Genomic DNA, 18,213 nt, shown 5'->3' with positions numbered 1-18,213 from the left:
CTATAATCTATATTATATTTTATGCATGAAAAAGCAGATATTGAAATATTATATATATTAAATACACATATATTTCACATGAAAAACACTGGGCACATACAGATTAGTACAAGTCAAGAAGGCAGGGAGTCATTAGGATTGATTGCTGATAGCATTCAATGTCTTAGGTTAAATCATCTGCTTAGAGATTTTTTTTCCTGCAACATAGCTATTTATTGTTCTGGCAAGAGGGAAAAGGAAAGGAAGCAGGAATGCAGAAAAGGGGGATTAACAGCTTTCAATTCCAGTGAAATAACGACAGTGGAATACCATTTGCAGCTCATGACGCTGCGCACACACACACACACACACACACACACACACACACACACACACACGCAGGAGTTACAGTAGACCATGAGACTGTGCAGGGGCGATGGGTATACTCAGGGTTTTTTTTTTTTTTTTTTTCTTTTTACTAGCTGCACTGGCTGGCTGGCACAAATACAAACTGGTACAATGCTTATGAAAGGGAGCCTTTTGGCAACACACAGGGAAAGTCTTTGAAACGTCTATATGTGGATCCTGCAAGTCCACAGTTAAGGAGAGACCATCCAGGATGCTAGCCTAGATTTGGCTTGACAAGGAAGGATTCACTCATCAGGGCACGCAGTGTTGGTTTTAAACACAGGGAAAGAACTAGGCACCACCTGAATGTCCAACAATGCGGGAATGATTACAGAAATGTTAAGGTCCATGGATACACAGGAGCACTCTGCAGGCACTGAAGATGACGTTCCATAAGCCTGTTGAATAGCATGGAAAGAAGTTCAATGCGTTGATTTCTGTTTGGTTTTAGTCGCTGAAAAAAGCAGGTTAAGAAACACCACATACAGGAACCACTCTACAAGAATATGTTAAAAGGGAAGGTGGGTCTGGGGTGAGAGGGGGAGAAAGGGGTAGCAGAGAGCCTGGAAAAACAGCACACCAAAGAAGGTAAAAGAGGTTCTCTCTGAGTATTAGGATGATGGGAAGCAATTGCACTCTTGGTTCTTTCTCCCACATCAGACTTCCTTCTCCTTCCAGACATTTCTACCACGAAATTGCATCACCTGTGCAGTAAACAAAGAGACAGAGAACGCTTTTAAGAATCAGACCGACCACAGGGAGAAGAGGCAGCCTTTAACCTCTCAAATGGCACAGATTAGTGGGATTATTCTCCGGGGGGGGGGGCTTTCTGGAGGTGGGGAGAGAGAGGGAAGGAGAGGGAGGGGGGCTGAGGGCAGAGAGGGGATGGGGAAGCTAGCTGGAGCTGGCAGGGAAGGGGGGAAGGGGAGGAAGGGGAGGGAGAGAGGGCAGGAGAGGGAGGGAGGGAAGGGGAAAGGGGAGGGGGAAGAGGGAGGGAGGAGGGGAGGGGGAAGGGGTGAAGGAGGGAGAGGGAGAGAGAAACCTGCACTCCCAATACAATACACTGCTGGTGGGTTGGGGTGGGGTGGGGGGCTGTAAACGGGGTGGGAGCCAAGATTTGGCTCTACTGGCTGGGGCCTGGGATGTCTTCATCGAAAGGTGGCCTCGTCATCGGAGTCATCATCGAAACCCCTGAAGTCAGCACTGGTGGACTGGCGGGCCCAGGCTCCCCTTTCGGCCTCTCTCTCCTTGTGGGACTTGAACCTCCCCACGAAAATCTTGCGGTAGTTCAGGAACATTCCATTCAGCGCATCTATGGCCCGCTCGGCAGACTCCTGCTTCTGGAAGTGCACGAACCCGTAGCCCTTGGGCCCCTTTTCGTCACAGGCCACCTTGCAGGACAGGATGTTGCCAAAGGCCGAGAAGATGTTGTACAGCGCCTTGTTGTCGATGGTCTTGCCCAGGTTCTTGATGAAGACGTTGCCCACCCCGCTCTTGCGGAGCGACGGGTCCCTCTGGGACCACATGATGCGCACCGGCCTGCCATTGATAACGTCAAAGTTCATGGTCTCCAGGGCCCGCTTGGCGTCCAGCGGTTGCTGGTAGTTGACATATGCGTAGCCCAGAGAGCGCCGGGTGACCTTGTCCCTGCAAATGCGGATGGACAGGATGGGCCCGGCGGGGCTGAACTTCTCGTACAGCATGGACTCGGTCACGTCGGGGTGCAGGTCGCCCACGTAGAGCGAGGCCGTGGGAAAGTCTGGGTTTCCATCGGAGCCCCCGGCCGCCGCCTCTTCCTCCTCTGCAGCCAAGGCCGCCGCCAGCTCCTCATCCATGTCCACCCTCCCGTAGGAAGGCGACGCAGCAGCCTCCGCAGCGGCCCCCCGGGCCTCCGCCAGGCTGGCCTCCTCGAGGCCGGCCTCCGCCAGGCTGGCCTCGGTGGCTGCCACCGCCTCCGCCTTCTCCCCCGCCAGGGCCGCCGCCTCCGCCAGGCTGGCCTCCGCCGCGGCCGCCGAGGCCTCGGCCTCCACTTCAGCCTCCACCTCTGCTTCCGCCTCCGCCACGGAGGCCTCCGCCACCGCCTCCGCCACGGTCGCCGCCGCAGCCTCCGCCGCCGCAGCCGCCGCTGCAGCGACCTCCGCCGCCACTGTCGCCGCGGTCGCCACGGTCACCGCTGCCGCCGGGCCGCTGCCGCGACCTCCCTTGCCGCGAACTGAGGGGGCGGAGGGGCGGCGAGAGCCGGTGGGCGCCGGAACCCGGGCCGGGGGCTCGCGCGGGAGCTGCGGACAGGGAGCCTGGGATGGCCGAGCGGGCGGGACCGAGTCACCCGGGGTGGCGAGCGCCGGCCGGTAGCGCGCAGAGCCCAGTCTCCGCAGCAGCCTGCAGCCGCCGCCACCGCCGCCGCCGCCGCCGCCGCTCGCTCGTGGGCTGGCTGGCTGGCTGGCGTGCGGGGCGCGGGCGGGAGGGCGGCGTGTGGTGGGGGGCGGGGGGGGTTGGCGTCTGTGGTCCGGGCAGCTGGGAAGGCTTCTGTGTCTTTGGTTCCCCCTGTGGCTGCTGCGGGGCTGCGGGGCGCGGGGGCGGGCGCGGGGGCGCGGGGGGCGGGCAGAAGTTGGGGTGGGGGGACCAGTGCGCAGCCTCTGAGGCGCCCACGCGTTTGGGAAGAAGATGCCAGGGACGGGACTGAGCTCTGGACCCAAGGAGTTCGAGTTCGGGTTCCATGTCTTCTGCTGGCGAGTGGTGGGGGGTAGTGGTGGTGGTGGTGGGGGGGGGTGGCTCCTTTTCTGTCCCCAGCACCCTAAGGGAAGGTTGCCATGAATCAAGGGGGTGGGGTGCCCCTGGCTGGTGGAGCCTAGAAGCAGTATTCCAACATCCGTGGTGGTGGAGACCCCACCACCCCTGGGAAAGAGGCACACACACACACACACACACACAGAGAGAGAGAGAGAGAGAGAGAGAGAGAGAGAGAGAGAGAGAGAGAGAGAGAGAGAGAGAGAGAGAGAGAGAGAGAGAGAGACAGAGAGAGAGAGAGAGAGACAGAGAGAGAGAGAGAGACAGAGAGAGAGAGAGAGAGACAGAGAGAGAGAGAGAGAGAGGCAGAGAGAGAGGCAGAGAGAGAGGCAGAGAGAGAGAGACACAGAGAGACACACAGAGAGAGACAGAGAGAAGCAAGAGCATTCTCTCTAGTCTGTGTGTATTTATGGGTGTGTGTATTTCTCTGTGTGTCTCTCACAGTTTCACACACACACACAGGAGTAAGCACATTTTCTCTCTCTCTCTCTCTCCCCCCTGTGTGTTGTATATCTCTGTGTGTGTCTCTCTGTCATGTCTCTCACAGGCTCACAGAGGCATGAGAGCATGCGCTGTCTAGCTCTCTCTCAAACAACACACACACACACACACACACACACACACACACACACACACACACCACTCACTAGTTAATGTCACCAGCACCACTGGCACCCAGGAAAGCATGAGTCTTCCCAGCTCCCCACGCAGCCTGCTGAGCCATTTTCTGAGTACGCTCCCCCTTCCAACCCCCCCCCCACTCTGCAACATTTCCAAAGGAGAAAATAAAGAATGCATGCTCATTCATAACGCCCTGCCACAAATACTCTACATGGAGCCTGTGCCAGTCCCTGGGGATGCAGAGATCTAGAAGACAGAGGAATATGAGCTGCCTTCCAGCTTCTCCTGGGGAGCAGAGAGCCTGGACTGGAAACTGCCCCCTACTCCACTCTCAGCCTCTCCATGATTGTGCCCCAGCCCCTGGACTACTGTGAACCTGGGGTTCTGCAGAGCCTCAGCTCCCACTGCCATGTGGCACGTGAAAATCAAGAGCACCTTGTCTCTAGTGCACCTCTCAATGGTAAGTCCTCAAACTGGGAGCTGGTCGCTGGGGGCGGGGCCAGGAGCTGAGAAGGGCCTGGTCCAGAGCCAGGTGCTTGCTCATTCTCAGCCTATGCCCTTTAGGTGCTGAGGACCCTGACTAGGACCAAGAAGTGCACATCCCTGCCCAGAAGGCAGGTGAGAACAGGGCCTGAAATCTCTCTTGAGGGTGAGATGCAGAGTCCCCACTCACCAGCCAGGGCTTCTGGCACCAGGGGCTGGGAGTGTGGAAAGGGGATGCTGCTATGTCACTGGTGTGGTGAGGGCAACGCGGGCACACAGAGCTAACTGCTGAGGGGACAGGCAAGCTGGCAACATGCAGGGTGGGTGTAGAGCCCAACAGGGACTGGAGTCCCAAGTCCAGAAAGGAGGACCAGATGTTCAGAGTTCTGGTAGGTATCAAGGGAAGCTGTGTTGAAAAGGTAATGCCAAGTGGGTTGGGAAAAGGAGGTAGAACATCTCCATCCCTAGGCAAGAGGGAAGGGACCCAGCAAAGGAATCACTCTGTGCCCCAGGATCTGTGGTGTGGCAGCACCCACAGGTCACTGGTGCTCCTACCAACGACCTAAAGTCTACAGGGCCATAGGGTGGAAGGTCTCTAGGACATCTGTCCATGGGCTTGCTCACAACTCAGCATGTGCAAGGAAAGGGTGATGTCATCAAAATGGCAGACAGTGATTTGAACATCAGTGTGCATACAAGTGTGGGTGCCTTCCCCAAATGTGTGGTGGAACATAAAGACAAAGGTTAGAGGGAACTAGTTCCAAAAGAGTTTGAACAAACTTTCCCTCTGTCTGCACTGCCATTTTAAAAACGGGTCCCACGCTCACCGGAAACCAATGGCATCACGGATAGGTTACAGAAATTAAAATGCCCAAACCATGGGGCCTTTCCTCAAGACTTCTAGACTGCACTAACAGTAACTCAAGATGCCCCTCTACATAGCAGAATTGCCGCCCCGCCCCCGAAGACTGAGTTGTTCTGTTTTTAAACTTTTTTTTATTTTCTTGAAATGTAATGGCAAACAAAAAGTAACGGGTTTCATCTTGATTTCTTCATACAGGTGTCATTGCCCCACCCCACCCCACCCCACACACAGTTTTGTATCTTGGATTCACATTGGCAGAAAAAATGGTGTTTGTCTGAGTCTGATGCACAGATATCTCGGTGGTGTGTAGACTTAGTCTTTTGTGTCTGTGACCAAGAGTCGCAAAGCTGGGTCGTACAGTACTTGTATTGTTGTTTTGTGGGGAATCGCCAAACTCATTGCCATCATGGTCCCCCAAGTTCACACTCTGCCCTTTCCCTGTATCCTCATTACGACTTGTCCTTTGTTTATTTCACAGTGGCCTTTCTGACTTGGGTTAGATGGGCCACAGCAGGTTTTGTATGTGGTTTCCCTCTGGCTGAGGAAGTTCAGCACTGTTTCAAGTATTAACTAGCCATTTGTACTTAGCATCCCATCAGGTCTGTGTGATCAGACTATGGTGGCCATGGAATATTACCTGCCATCACATGGACCTGTCACATCACCCCAGTCTGCCTTGTTTATACAAGGCTTTCTTGTGCCTTTCGCTAATGGCCGAACCCAGACAGGATCGGACAACTGGAACTTGAGAATGGGACATAGTCCCTGTGGGCAGTGAGGCAGGACTTTCCACCTCTGCCTGAAAAGCTGGGACGCAGATAGGAAGGATCCTTACCCTCTGGAAAAGCCCAGCTCTCAGCTCTCTGCACCTAGACAGAGCTTGTACCAGCAGAGGCAAGGGGCTTGGGAGTCAGGTGCCATCCCCTAGTGGTCTGGGATGGGATGCTGGCAGGCAGAAGGGACAGAGGAGCCATGCCTCACCTTTTCAGGTGTCTATCCAAGATGGGTAAGCATGGGTAAAGCCGTGATTGTTGGGTGGGTCAGGGTGATAAGACGGTGTGATATGACCACAGCAGAGGAATTTCTCTTCATGGGAGCAGGAGACCTATGAGAAGGAAGAGCAATTGGAGGACAACCACAGGGCCAGGGTTCCCCAAGCTCCTACTCTGCCTTTGTAGATCACTGACCCACACATGTCAGTGGCATGGCTGGAGAAATGGCTGCAGGGTAATATCACCAGAGTCTGCAAATCTGTCCCAGAGACGGTCCTTAAGATCCCCAACCACAGTAAGGAGACCGGTACAGTGATGGAGGACAACAGCAGGGAAACTGTCCAAGTCCTTTCTCTGCAGCCTCCATAAAGTCCCACATTCCTTTCTACACTTACGAGTGGTGAGTTCATCCCACCTGTAACCGGAAGTGTGCAGAATACGAAGCACTGTGACAGGGGTAAAGACAAAGAGCCCTGTGCAGTGTCCCTGCAGGGAGGACGGCCCTTTCAAATGGGAGGAAGTGCCACTGCTGTCCCTCATTTCATGATTCTCAAGGATTCCTGGAGAGCCTCGCTGGCTACCTTGTCCTCTCCTAGCCAGGCTGTCCCTATACTCAGTGAGATTATTTTCCACTGAGAATGTGACGATAGACTTGTCAGAAAAACGTGACGTGATGGAGGAGGAGGCAAAACTCTTGGGGCATAAAGAAGATGATTGGTGGCACACTCCTCTAGAGTCCTGGAGGCTGCAGAGGAGCACCATGGAACCCAGGGAAGGCTTCTCTGAAGATAATGAGCTGCCAGCCTTGCATGGAAAACCTGCCTAGCAGACAGAGCTGTAAAGCACCAGGTCAGTACGGCTCTGGTGCTAGACCTACATGGAGCCTGCCGTCCATGGAGCCTGCCATCCATGGAGCCTGCCATCCATGGAGCCTGGAGCTGAGTGTAACGGGGGAAGAAGGAAGGACCTAGGGAGGAGGGTACAGGGGTGAACAGCTCTCCAGATCAAGGTCTGGTCTTGTTCTCATTGGTGTGGGGAAGATCCCTAAGTCTAGGCGGTGCCCAGAGCCACACTGACGCATTTTTCTCTCTCTCTCTCTGTCTCTCTCTCTCTGTCTGTCTCTGTCTCTGTCTCTGTCTCTGTCTCTGTCTCTCTCTCTCTCTCTCTGTCTCTCTCTCTCTCTCTCCCTCTCTCTCTCCTGCATGTCGGCAGTTTTGCTGATGTGGAGGGCCCAGAGATAAGCAGGGAGCCAAGTTGCTATGGCTGTGCCACCTGACATTCTTTCAAGCACAAGACTGCAGTATGTTGTTCCTGACTGAAGCATGAGTCTGAGGGCTAATGCATGGATTCCCAAGGAATTTTACAGTAAAGGAGACAGCATGCACTAGTGCCCTAAAGGAAGTCACTCACCAAACCTCAGAAGTGCCAGACAGTATTTGTGAATGATGGGTCAGTCCACAACACTGTGCCTTCCTCTCCTTTGTGACTCCCCCATTAGTCTTCTCCAGAGGAAAATGGATAGCGAGCATTGATCCAAGGATGAAGATGAAACAGTGTTGGCGAGGCATTGCCCTATCCTCCCTCTCCATATGTACCTGGGGACACCATTCTGTGTCTAGGTGGTTTCTGTGGCCACCGACTCTCAAATGCCAGTGGAACTCTTAAACTCTAATGCTGTTGTGCTCCATGCATTCCCAGCATGGTCTTCTAACAGGTCACTCCTTTCCTCAAAATTCCCAGCCCGACTCAGTGGCCAGATTCATCTGTAAAGGAGAATTATTACATCCTTGGCCTGGCCTTAACTGGTCAGAATGGCTGCCTGTTGCACTTTGACTCAAGTGCAAACTTCTTGGCATGGCTGAAATATGATGAGCCCTTGCCAAAAGACCTACTTCTGTCCTCTCAATACCCTGGCCAACTTGAGCTCTGGGAGAGTCCCATGACACTGCTCTCAGCTGTGAGCCCTACTCTTCCTGAGGGCTCCAGCCTTCTTGAAATAGTAGACAACTTTTTAAAATTCGATGGTTACAACTAGTCTCAGAACACATGCTCAGGCACCTGTCTTTCAGAACTGAACAACAACAATAATAACATTTTGTTTTTCAGTCCAGATGTTTTGTTCCTGTGAAATGACAAAAGATAATAGATAAATGATCAAATTACTCCCGCCTTTGTGACTCTTTGTAGTTAATTCTCATGTGCTGTTCTTTTACTTTTTAATTCATTTTACATACCAACCACAGATCCCCATCTTATCTCCCTCCTCCTCCTCCCTTCTGCCTAGCCCCCACCCGACCCACCCCTCATCCCCTCCTCCAAAACGGTAAGTTCTCCCATGGGATTCTCCCATGGGATGACAGCTAAGCCTGGTACATTTCATTTGAGGCAGGACCAAGCCCCTATCCCCTTCCATCAAGGCTTAGCAAGGCGTTCAACTATAGGTAATGGGATCCAGAAAGCCAGATCATGCAACAGGGAGAGATCCTGATCATCACTGCTAGGGGGCCCTCATCAGACCCAGCTACTCAACTGTCTCCCATATGCAGAGGGTCTTTTCCAGTCTCATGCCGGTTCCACAACTGTTGGTCTAAAGTTCAAGAGTTCCTATGAGCTTGGCTCAGTTGTCTCTGCAGCTCTACATCCATCAGTTACTGGATGAAGTCTCTATGATGATAGTTAGGGTATTCACCCATCTGATTACCAGGGTAAGCCAGTTCAGGCACGCTCACCACTATTGCTAGTAGTCTAATCTGGGGTGGTCTTTTTGGATGCTTGGGAATTTCCCTAGAGCCAGGTTTCTCCCTTTCCTCATAATGTCTCCCTCTATCAAGGTATCACTTTCATTGCTCTTCCATTCCATCCCTCACCCAGCTTGACTATCCTGTTCCCTCATGTTCTCATTCCCCATCGCCTCCCATCTATTGTCCCCCCATCCCCAGTTTACTCATGGAGATCTCCTCTGTTTTCTCCTTCCCCTTCCCAAGGTGATCTTTAAGTTCCTCTTAGGGTCCTCCTTGTTTCCTAGCTTCTCTGGAGCTGTGGGTTGTAATCTGGTTATCCTTTGCTTTGTCTATGAGTTCCACTTATGAGTGAGTACACACCATGTTTGTCTTTCTGAGTCTGGGGTTGGCTCAGTGGTTAAGAGCACTGACTGATGTTCCAGAGGAACCGGATTCAATCCCCTGTGCTGTCTTTCATAGAGTGGCCCCTGCGTCTCTTCTGGAAGTAAGATCTCGGTCTATCACTATCTGATCATCCTCATTCTCGTCCTGTCTCTCACCCTCCTCTCTTGTTTTCTCTCCATCTTCCCCACTCTACCTCCTCCCTGAAGTTGGAAACCCCTTTGGCTCTTTGCTATTGGTCCTGCCTGAGCAGCCAGGGCTCACAGAAGGGATGACAATCGGCCTCGGTGTGGGCAGAAGATATGAAGAAGCATGTTGTTCTGGCAGCTCTAATGCACTGCTGACCACCTGCTGCCTCAGGGGATGGAGAAGATGGACCTGGGAACAAAGCTGACTTGGCGCAGGATCTTAGAGGCTAAGATGTAACCACCGTGCACTTGAGTTCCTTCCTGAGGTTGGAATTTTGGAAACTCTCCAACAGGACCCTGGCAGTTTCCTTCAGGACGGTCCCTTTGCCCAAACCCTGCTTTGAAACCCATGGCAAAGAGTGATCAGGACTGAGGGTTGTCTCACAGCTTGCTTTCCCGTACTCTATTTTCTCTGGTAACCAATTCACCTTCCATCACATGCTTCCAGGTTTCCCTGGGCCTGTCTGTCATAACCACAGGCAGTTTATAGGAGTGATCACTTAACAGTGTACTTAAGATGCAGCAAAGGCCCTGGCTTAGGAGAGGTGCTTACCTTGGACATGTTCCTGTATGTTCTTTTCGTTTTCTTACCTTTGGAGTCCTGGGCTGTACAAAGAGATATTTATGAGCATAAAAAGTGGTCATGTATGGCCAATGTTTTTCACCAAGGCCTGGCATGCATTCAATGCCCAATACAATAGACTGTTTATTAATCTCATCTCCCTCTGTCCTGGGGATGCCTTGTTCCTCTGGTTTTCGAAGCCAGTGACTTTTCTTTCTGGCACCCCAGGATGCCTGGAACTTTGTCCCTGAACAGGATCAAAGTGTCAGCACAGAGGGAGTCTGACCTCCTGGCTTCAGTCCGTGGTCAAGGCCACATTTCACTCCAGGCCACTGCCTCTTTCTCTGGCCTGGACTCACTTAGCTAACCCCTCTGTTGACCTTTTCCCAACCAGAGCAACTTTAGGGTCCACTGATTTCCCCCATGGGGGTCCAAGCATTTTGCAAATGAGCATATGAAAGCCTGGTGCTTCTGTCCTCAAGCAAAGCACCCAAGAGGTGTGAAGCTACCCACTTGCTCATCAAAATGTGTATGGGTCTGGAATGTTGTCTGTCTTCTCTTTCAGAATCTCACTGGACACATCTGGACACACTTCACAGAAGGTAATGCTTTGCTGTGGTGCAGATGCACTGGGTGCCTTTTGATACTGCCATGTCATCCTTGCAACAGTATGGCCAATGTCTAAGACTGTGAAAGTGACAGACAGTTCATGGCTTACCAAATTGTGAGTACTGTAAGTTGTTGTTCATTTCAGCTTTGGGTTTGCCTAACAGACAGATCCTTGACTCTCCCATAGTGTGGTGAGGTCGAAGTCAGTCAAGATGAGGAGCCTTTCACCTCTTTTCTACCTGTATCGTCCATAAGGCAGAACGATTAGGAGGCAAACTCTCTTGGGAGTGTGTATCTCATCCTTTTTTTTTTTTTTTCGTCCCAGGAACTTCTGAAAGGTGAGTTTAGTTTGGACTCAAAGCAGTAATCTCCAAATCCACTTTTTGTATCTGTCTCCTACGTATGCAAGTTCTCAAAGGGCAGGCAGACTAATATCAATAAATATTCAGCCTGTAACCAACCGCCTATGGAATTGGTGTTCACACCGTCTCTGCTTTACCTTTGACAACATTTTGGTACTGTGTTATTCAAGCACTGGCCTCAGTGCAGAATCTGGGATAAGATTCAACACACGGCATTCTTGTTCCACATTGGTCATGGAGACCATGTTCTTCTGCTCTGTGGGAACCCATGCTGTCACTACAGAGGCCACCTCTGCACAGGCAGTCAATGATTTCCAGCCCCCAGAACCCAGATACTCTGGGTTACAGGGAACACAGGGAGCTGTAGTGTTGTACTGCTTTTCCTGCCCATACAAATCCCCATTGGCCCTTTCTATGCCTCTTGCTTATGGATCAAGGTCCCAGCTCCCAGCTACTGCTCCATCACCATGCCTGCCTGCCTGCTGCCATGCTCCCCTCCATGATAGTCATGGATTAATCCTCTGAAACTTCAGGCAATCTCTAGTAAACTCTTGCAGAATTTGCCTTGGTCATGGTGTTTTCTCACTGAAGTAGAAAAGTAATCAAGACCCCCACACACACCTTTAGCAGTAGCCTGTCTGCATTTCTCATTTGGAAGCTGCTTTCTCTTTGTGAGCCTTCCATATAGTTTTGCTTGGAGTTCATTCACTTCCCAGAGCTGTGGTTTTCTCATCTTGCCTCTCGTTTGTACCGTTTCTCACAAAATTACTTCTGAGTGTTGCATCCCTCTGTCCCTCTTTCTTTTTTTCAGAGACTGCAATGGCAGACAAGTCCAGTGACTTCCCGTTTCCCCACTCTTTAATGAGTTTCTAGGTGGTTTTTATTCCCTTGACTTTTTGAGGCTGTATTGAGGTATTTCTGATACACAACAAAATGCTCATAGTTCAAATATGGCACTGGGTAGGCTTGACCCATGACACCTAGAGTGTTCACCGCAGCTAAGAATATGTTCTCAAGCCCTTAGCAATGCTTCCCTCTCCCTCACCATGACACTCTCCTCCCTTTCTCTAGGCAAACACAGATCCGCTTTTGGGAAATGAGGGCTTCTTTGTACTTTCTGGAATTGTGCACAAATGCTGATTGTCAAATCCTCACAGAGACACACATCCCACAGTATGGACCTTTTGACACATCTGGCTTCTTTCAATCCTAATAGCAATTCCTTTTGAGATTCTCCTATTTTGCTGCCTTAGCCAAGGCTCTGTCTGCTTTCTTTGCTGTCTAGTGTTTTCCTGCTTAGTTACCCAACAGCTTGTTCCTGTGCTCAGCCTCTGATGGACATTTGCAAGTTTCTAATCTGTGGCTACTTAAATCTTCAAATCAAGCTTTTATGCACATTTGTCTACAAGGCTTATTTGAATTGTACTTGTGTATTCAACTATTCAGAGATCAGCAAGATATTGTGTGCTTAGTAATATTTCTGGTTTGGCAGTTTGGTTTGGGAGTTAGGAGGTAAATAAATGGAGTACAGAAATAGCAGATGACTTTGGGTGTAAATTTACCAAAGCCAGATAAACCCAATATTAAAAAAGAAACCAGTAATCAAACATTCTTAGAGCATTCATGTATTAATTTGATACTATTTTAGATACTCAAATTCATCAGTATAATACCATCATACACTATAAGAAAGTGGAATTTCTTCGTTTAATTGACAGTGACTGAAGATATGAATATTATATATGGAGAAATGGCTTACTGTCTTGCAGAGGACAGTAATTTTTGCCTACCACCCACATGGCAGCTATGTCCTGTCTGTTACCTCAGTTCTAGTAGTTCCAATAACCCCATTTTCCCCCACTGTCTCCTGCAGGTGCACTTAAACTCTTTAAGTTCACATCCATACACATTAATAACAAATAAATATTCTTTTAAAATAATGTCAGTAATATGGGCATTTCATGAAACCTACTGGCTCTAAATTAGAGTATACACAAATACTAAAAGTTGTACCCTGCTAGTATAGAATCTCATTATCTAATGTGGGAGCCCATGAAAGCATAGCAAAATGCAAAGTATAGTTGGCAAATCATTATAGACACAGCATGGAAAAGACATAGGGATCCAATCTTGAATGTTCTACTTATTTTAGTTTTTCATAAATGTTCTAATCTCAAGAAAAACTATATAACCAAAAACCAACTTACTGGGGTTTTCCCAGAGTCTGCTCTCAGAGAAGGGAATAATTAAATTCAACACATTCTATTTTATATTTTAAAAAAAGATATAATTGCTTTCCCATCCTAAAGTCAGACAGAAAAGCACAGATTGTGGACACAACCAAAATTTTCTCATAAGACTATCATTTTAAAATTAATAAAAAAATCAAAGAGAGCAGGTAGGATGGCTTAATGGGCAAAGAAACTTTCTATATGAGTCTCATGACCTGAATCTGATCCTTGGAATCCTGGTAAAATTGGATGGGGAGAACTGACTCCACAAACTTTTCTCCATCCTCCATGTGCACTTGTGTATCCAAATGCATACACCATATTCCCATTCACATTAATCAAACCTAGTCATTGATATTCAGTAGAAGATACTTTTTAAAAGATTTTTGATTTTATGTGTTTGAGTGTGTTGTATGTATGTCTGTGTACCCCGTGTGTGCCTGGTGCCCTCAAAGTTCAGAAGAACTGAAGTTCAGATGAGTGTGAAACTCCATGTGGGTACTATTAACTGTTGAGTCATTTCTACAGCCCCCAAATACATTATTAACTATATTTTGTGTACTGTACATTAGCTTCCTAAAGTTTTTCATCTCACAAGACAAATTTGTCCTCATCTTTCCCCCATGACCCTAGTAACTTCTTTCCTGCCTATGTTTCAATGCATTTGCTTTTTTTTTTTTTAAATCAGAGGTCATGTTTTTACCACAAGAATATTAACTTTTTTGAACTATGTGTGATGACAAACATATTAATTGATTTTCTGTAATAGTCTCTGTCTATGGAAAGAGACGTTTCCTTGATGAAGGGTAAGGATTGTATACCCATAAAAGTCTCACCAACATGGCTGCCTATTCATGAGTTAAAGAATGACAACACTGGTATACATGCTAAAGTGCATGGGGAAATCCCAGAGGCCTCAATACTACACAAATAAAGAATGCTGACAATTCAATAAATAGTCTTCCCCAGGGAAGAGCACACCAACTGGTTCTCCAATACAAAATGGTCAGCCCGGAGAACATACATGCAATAACATTATACAGATTGAGCAGGTTACGTGTGTGTGTGTGTGCGTGTGTGTGTGTGTGTGTGTGTGTGTGTAAATGAAAAAGGCTGAGAACAGAGATTATAATAGTAGTGAAAGAGAATTGGTAATGAAAGAACTTTCCAACACAAAAAATCCCATTAGAGGAAAAATCCTATATATGGAATGACTACCAAATAACAACAGAGAGCAGTGTATCTCAAACTATTTCCAAAAATTAAAGAGAAAAAAAATTCCTAATTCATTATGAATCAAGTATCAGTAAATTCTCATACTTTTATATAGTGTTGGCATCTATTTTGAACATAAATTGGACCTTTTAATATGAAGAGTGAAACATATTCCAATATTCTACACCCTCCCAGTTCTCAGTGTGATTAATTCATATACCTGATTTCTACAGCTGTCTCCTAATGACCACTGGCTTTGGGTTATAACAATACAAAATACTTGGCTTATTTTCCTGATTCCACACCCAACACTGCACATATATATTGTAGTTACCACATTGGAGTCACTTCACAAAATTGGTCTTTAATTTCTCTAACTTCATGAAAAAAAACTTCCCCATAGTGGATTAGGATGTAGTTCAATTGATAGAGTATGCAGAAAGCCCTGAGTTTGATCACCATCCCTGCATAAATTGAGGATGGTGGTGCATACCTGTAATCCCAGCACATGCTTGGTAAAGTAAGGAGGCTCAGAGAACTAAGGTCACCCTTGGCTAATTAGGGATACATTAAGACAGTCACATTAAAATAAAAACCAAGAGAGTCCATTGCGCTACAAGATGCTGGAGAGTTCAAAGATATATAAAAATATAAATTCCCCTGAGGAAAGTAAATATGTAGGCATGCTGTGGGATGTCTTTCTGTATGCTGTGAAGGTGTTGCTCTGATTGATTATAAATAAAATGCTGATTGGCCAGTAGCCAGGATAAGGAGCGAGGAGAATTCTGGGAAGTGGAAAGCTGAGAGAGGAGACTCTGCCAGCTGCTGCCATGAAAAGCAGATGTTAAGATACTGGTAAGCCACAAGCCACGTGGCAACTTATAGATGAATAGAAAGGGGTTAATTTAAGATATTAGAACTAGATAGCAAGAAGCCTGCCATGGCCATACAGTTTATAAGTAATATAAGTCTCTGTGTGTTTACTTGGGTCTGAGCAGAACTGGAGATAACTCCAGGTACATAGGCAAATATAAAACTATATTGTTTTAACTTCAGTTTGTGGCTCCAATTGGAATTCTTTTCTATTTAAGACAAAGACCTAAAATGATTAATCTATATTACAAAGTATGGAATGTGCAATGCATGTTTTGTGTGGGAATATGAAGGATTAGGGTCTGTATGAGATTAAATTCTTACAAATTTTAAAGAAATTGTTGCAATTTCTAGATGTTTTATGAAATTCCCATGGAAACCACAAAGTGTATCTCCATGGAATAAAAACAAGAAGAAATGATTGCTGGAGGCATGGCTCAGTTGATAGAGCACTTGCACTTTATGTAAAAGTCTTTGAGTTCAGTCTCCAGTACTGCAAAAAGGGTGCAGAAGATCCCCAAGATGGCAGAATAGAGACCAACAAGACTTCCCTATGTCCTGACAGACTTGTAGGAAAATACCTGATACGTGATTGCAGACAAAGGTGAGAGACCGGTGATAGTAAACAATAGACAGAAGGAAACAGACTAATATTCAGAAATAGTAAATATTCACTTTACAAAAGAAAAGTCCAATGTAGACCACTAAATGGAGTAGAAGAAAGAACCCATTTGGGGGCCACAAATAGAAGAAAGAACAGTCTCAAGAAGCAAACTCCAAGAACAGTGCTCTCTATGAGAGATCTGTGTGGGCCCTGTGAACCAGATGCTTGGACATGACTTGAGAACTGTCTCTCTTGCTCCTAAGCTGGGGTGAAAGAAGGAACTGTTCCCAAGATATATTCTATCACTAAATTGTTCCACCAAAAAGAACAGAAAATTCAGCGCTACTGTATCTATAGACCCAAGCCCCTCACTCCCTTTACCAACTAGGCAAGTAAAAACACTGATAACTACACAAGTATGAGGGGTGGCAAACCTGACATAGGCTTCGGCACAACAACAGGCAAGACTTGAATTAGGGAATCTGCCAGGGTTCTGGTGAGATGAGAGCATGCACCTTTAAATTTAAATACTAGTGTAGACAGCTCTCCCCATGTCTGCCTGAGAATGCTAGATGCTAGAAACATACATGGAAACTGTGACCATCCAGCACACCAGAGAAAAAGCCATGGGGCATTTTCTTAATTAGTGATTTATGTGGGAAGGGCCCGCCAACTTTGTGGGTGGTGCCATCCCTAGGCAGGTAGTGTGTAAGAAAGAAGACTGAGCAAAACATGGGAAGCAAGCTAGTAAGCAGCTCTCCTCCCTCCATCACTTTTACATTAAATTCTAGCCTTGAGGTCTTGTTTTGACTTCCTGGATGAGGGACTACAAGATGTAAAATGAAATAACCCCTTTCTTCCCCAAGTTGCCTTTTTTCATAGTGTCTTATCACAGCAATAGAATGTTGACTAGGGCAGAAATTGGTAACAGAATTGAGGTATTGCTGAGACAGATTGGACCATGTTTTTGGGAGGGTCATGGTAGAACTTTGGAACTTTCACCTGCAGAAGCCATTTTATGTTTAAAGCTCAATTAGCTATTGTGGAAACTGAACTTAGAAGATAATGTTGAGCACAGTACAGGCAATGGAGGCCTGGCTTCTGAGGTTCTAGAGCAAAGTTTGAGAGTCCCTTAAAGACTATGTTGACCATTTCTGTGTGTAATGAAATGGTCAACATAGTCTTTAAGGGACACATACACACACATACACACACACACACACACACACACACACTCACACGCACTCACACATATACACTCATACATGTAAAAATAAATTTCCCAAATTAGAGGCTATCAAAGAAATCAAGAGTTAGTTCTTCAAAGCGGTTGACAAAATTATGAAGTGTTTAGTGGTACTAATAAAAAAAGAAAGGACACAAATAATTAAAATCAAAACAGAAAAAAGACATGACAACTGCATTTGTAACAATTAAATAGATAATAAAAGATTATAAATAAATTATACCTACTCTTTGATACCTAAAAATATCTAGAAACACACTCTCTCCTGAGAGTGAATCATGAAGAAAGAACATGGATGGAGTAGTAATTGAAACCCTCCAGATACCGGGAAGGAGACAAAACTAGTGATGAATTCTCCTGTGCACTTAGATAGAATTAACATGGATCCTTCTTAAACTCTGAAAACAAATGAAGAAGAAGGGCAAACGTTTTCAAACTCATTGTATGAAGTAATAGTCACAGAACCAGAGGAAAACAGAAAGAAAACTGCAGGTAAAAGGTAGTGATAGTTTTTAGTGGTGTAACCATTGGTGAGTTGGCCCTGTGCCAATGGATGGTTTCAAACCCAAGCCTACACGGATGGCTCTGCTTAAATTTAGAATTCAAAACAAAACGACAACAAAAAAACAGCTAGCAAACAAAATCCAACAACATATTAAAATGATTATATACCATAACCCAGTTGGAATCATTGTGTGAAGGTCAATTATGCAAAAAAAAGCCATGGATACCATTCACAATTAAAATGGAGTGAAGAAATCATTCAGTTTGTAAAAAGACATGTTTCAAAATTTGTTGCACATAGCCATCCCCAAACTACAAAATTATGTATTCTCTGTTTCTGAAATTTCAGATCCAACCAACCACAAATTGGAAATATTCAAAAAAATTGCATTTAAAATGTACAGATTTTACTCTATTATTTCTCAAACATTACATTATTTGTAGCATAGTATTTCTAGTATATTTTAGTGCTACAAATAATCTAGAAACATACCTCCTTTGGTGCTAGGAGCTAGGAACCCTCCACAGGTACATTACTGCTATGGTCATAGTGGCTTTCTGC

The 18,213-nt window shown here is 46.9% G+C and overlaps 1 protein-coding gene across 1 annotated transcript; it reads right to left on the bottom strand.

Annotated features, from left to right (window-relative positions):
* Nucleotides 1-1,380: 1,380 nt before the first annotated feature.
* Nucleotides 1,381-2,858, bottom strand: LOC118574109 (polyadenylate-binding protein 1-like 2). The gene has a single exon (XM_036174769.1). The coding sequence runs from the start codon at nucleotides 2,220-2,222 to the stop codon at nucleotides 1,536-1,538; it is 687 nt and encodes a 228-aa protein (XP_036030662.1). The 5' UTR covers nucleotides 2,223-2,858; the 3' UTR covers nucleotides 1,381-1,535.
* Nucleotides 2,859-18,213: the final 15,355 nt, after the last annotated feature.

This window comes from Onychomys torridus, chromosome X (genome assembly GCF_903995425.1).
Source record: "Onychomys torridus chromosome X, mOncTor1.1, whole genome shotgun sequence".
In the NCBI taxonomy this organism is placed as follows: domain Eukaryota; kingdom Metazoa; phylum Chordata; class Mammalia; order Rodentia; family Cricetidae; genus Onychomys; species Onychomys torridus.
This window is presented reverse-complemented; position numbering and strand designations above follow the sequence as displayed.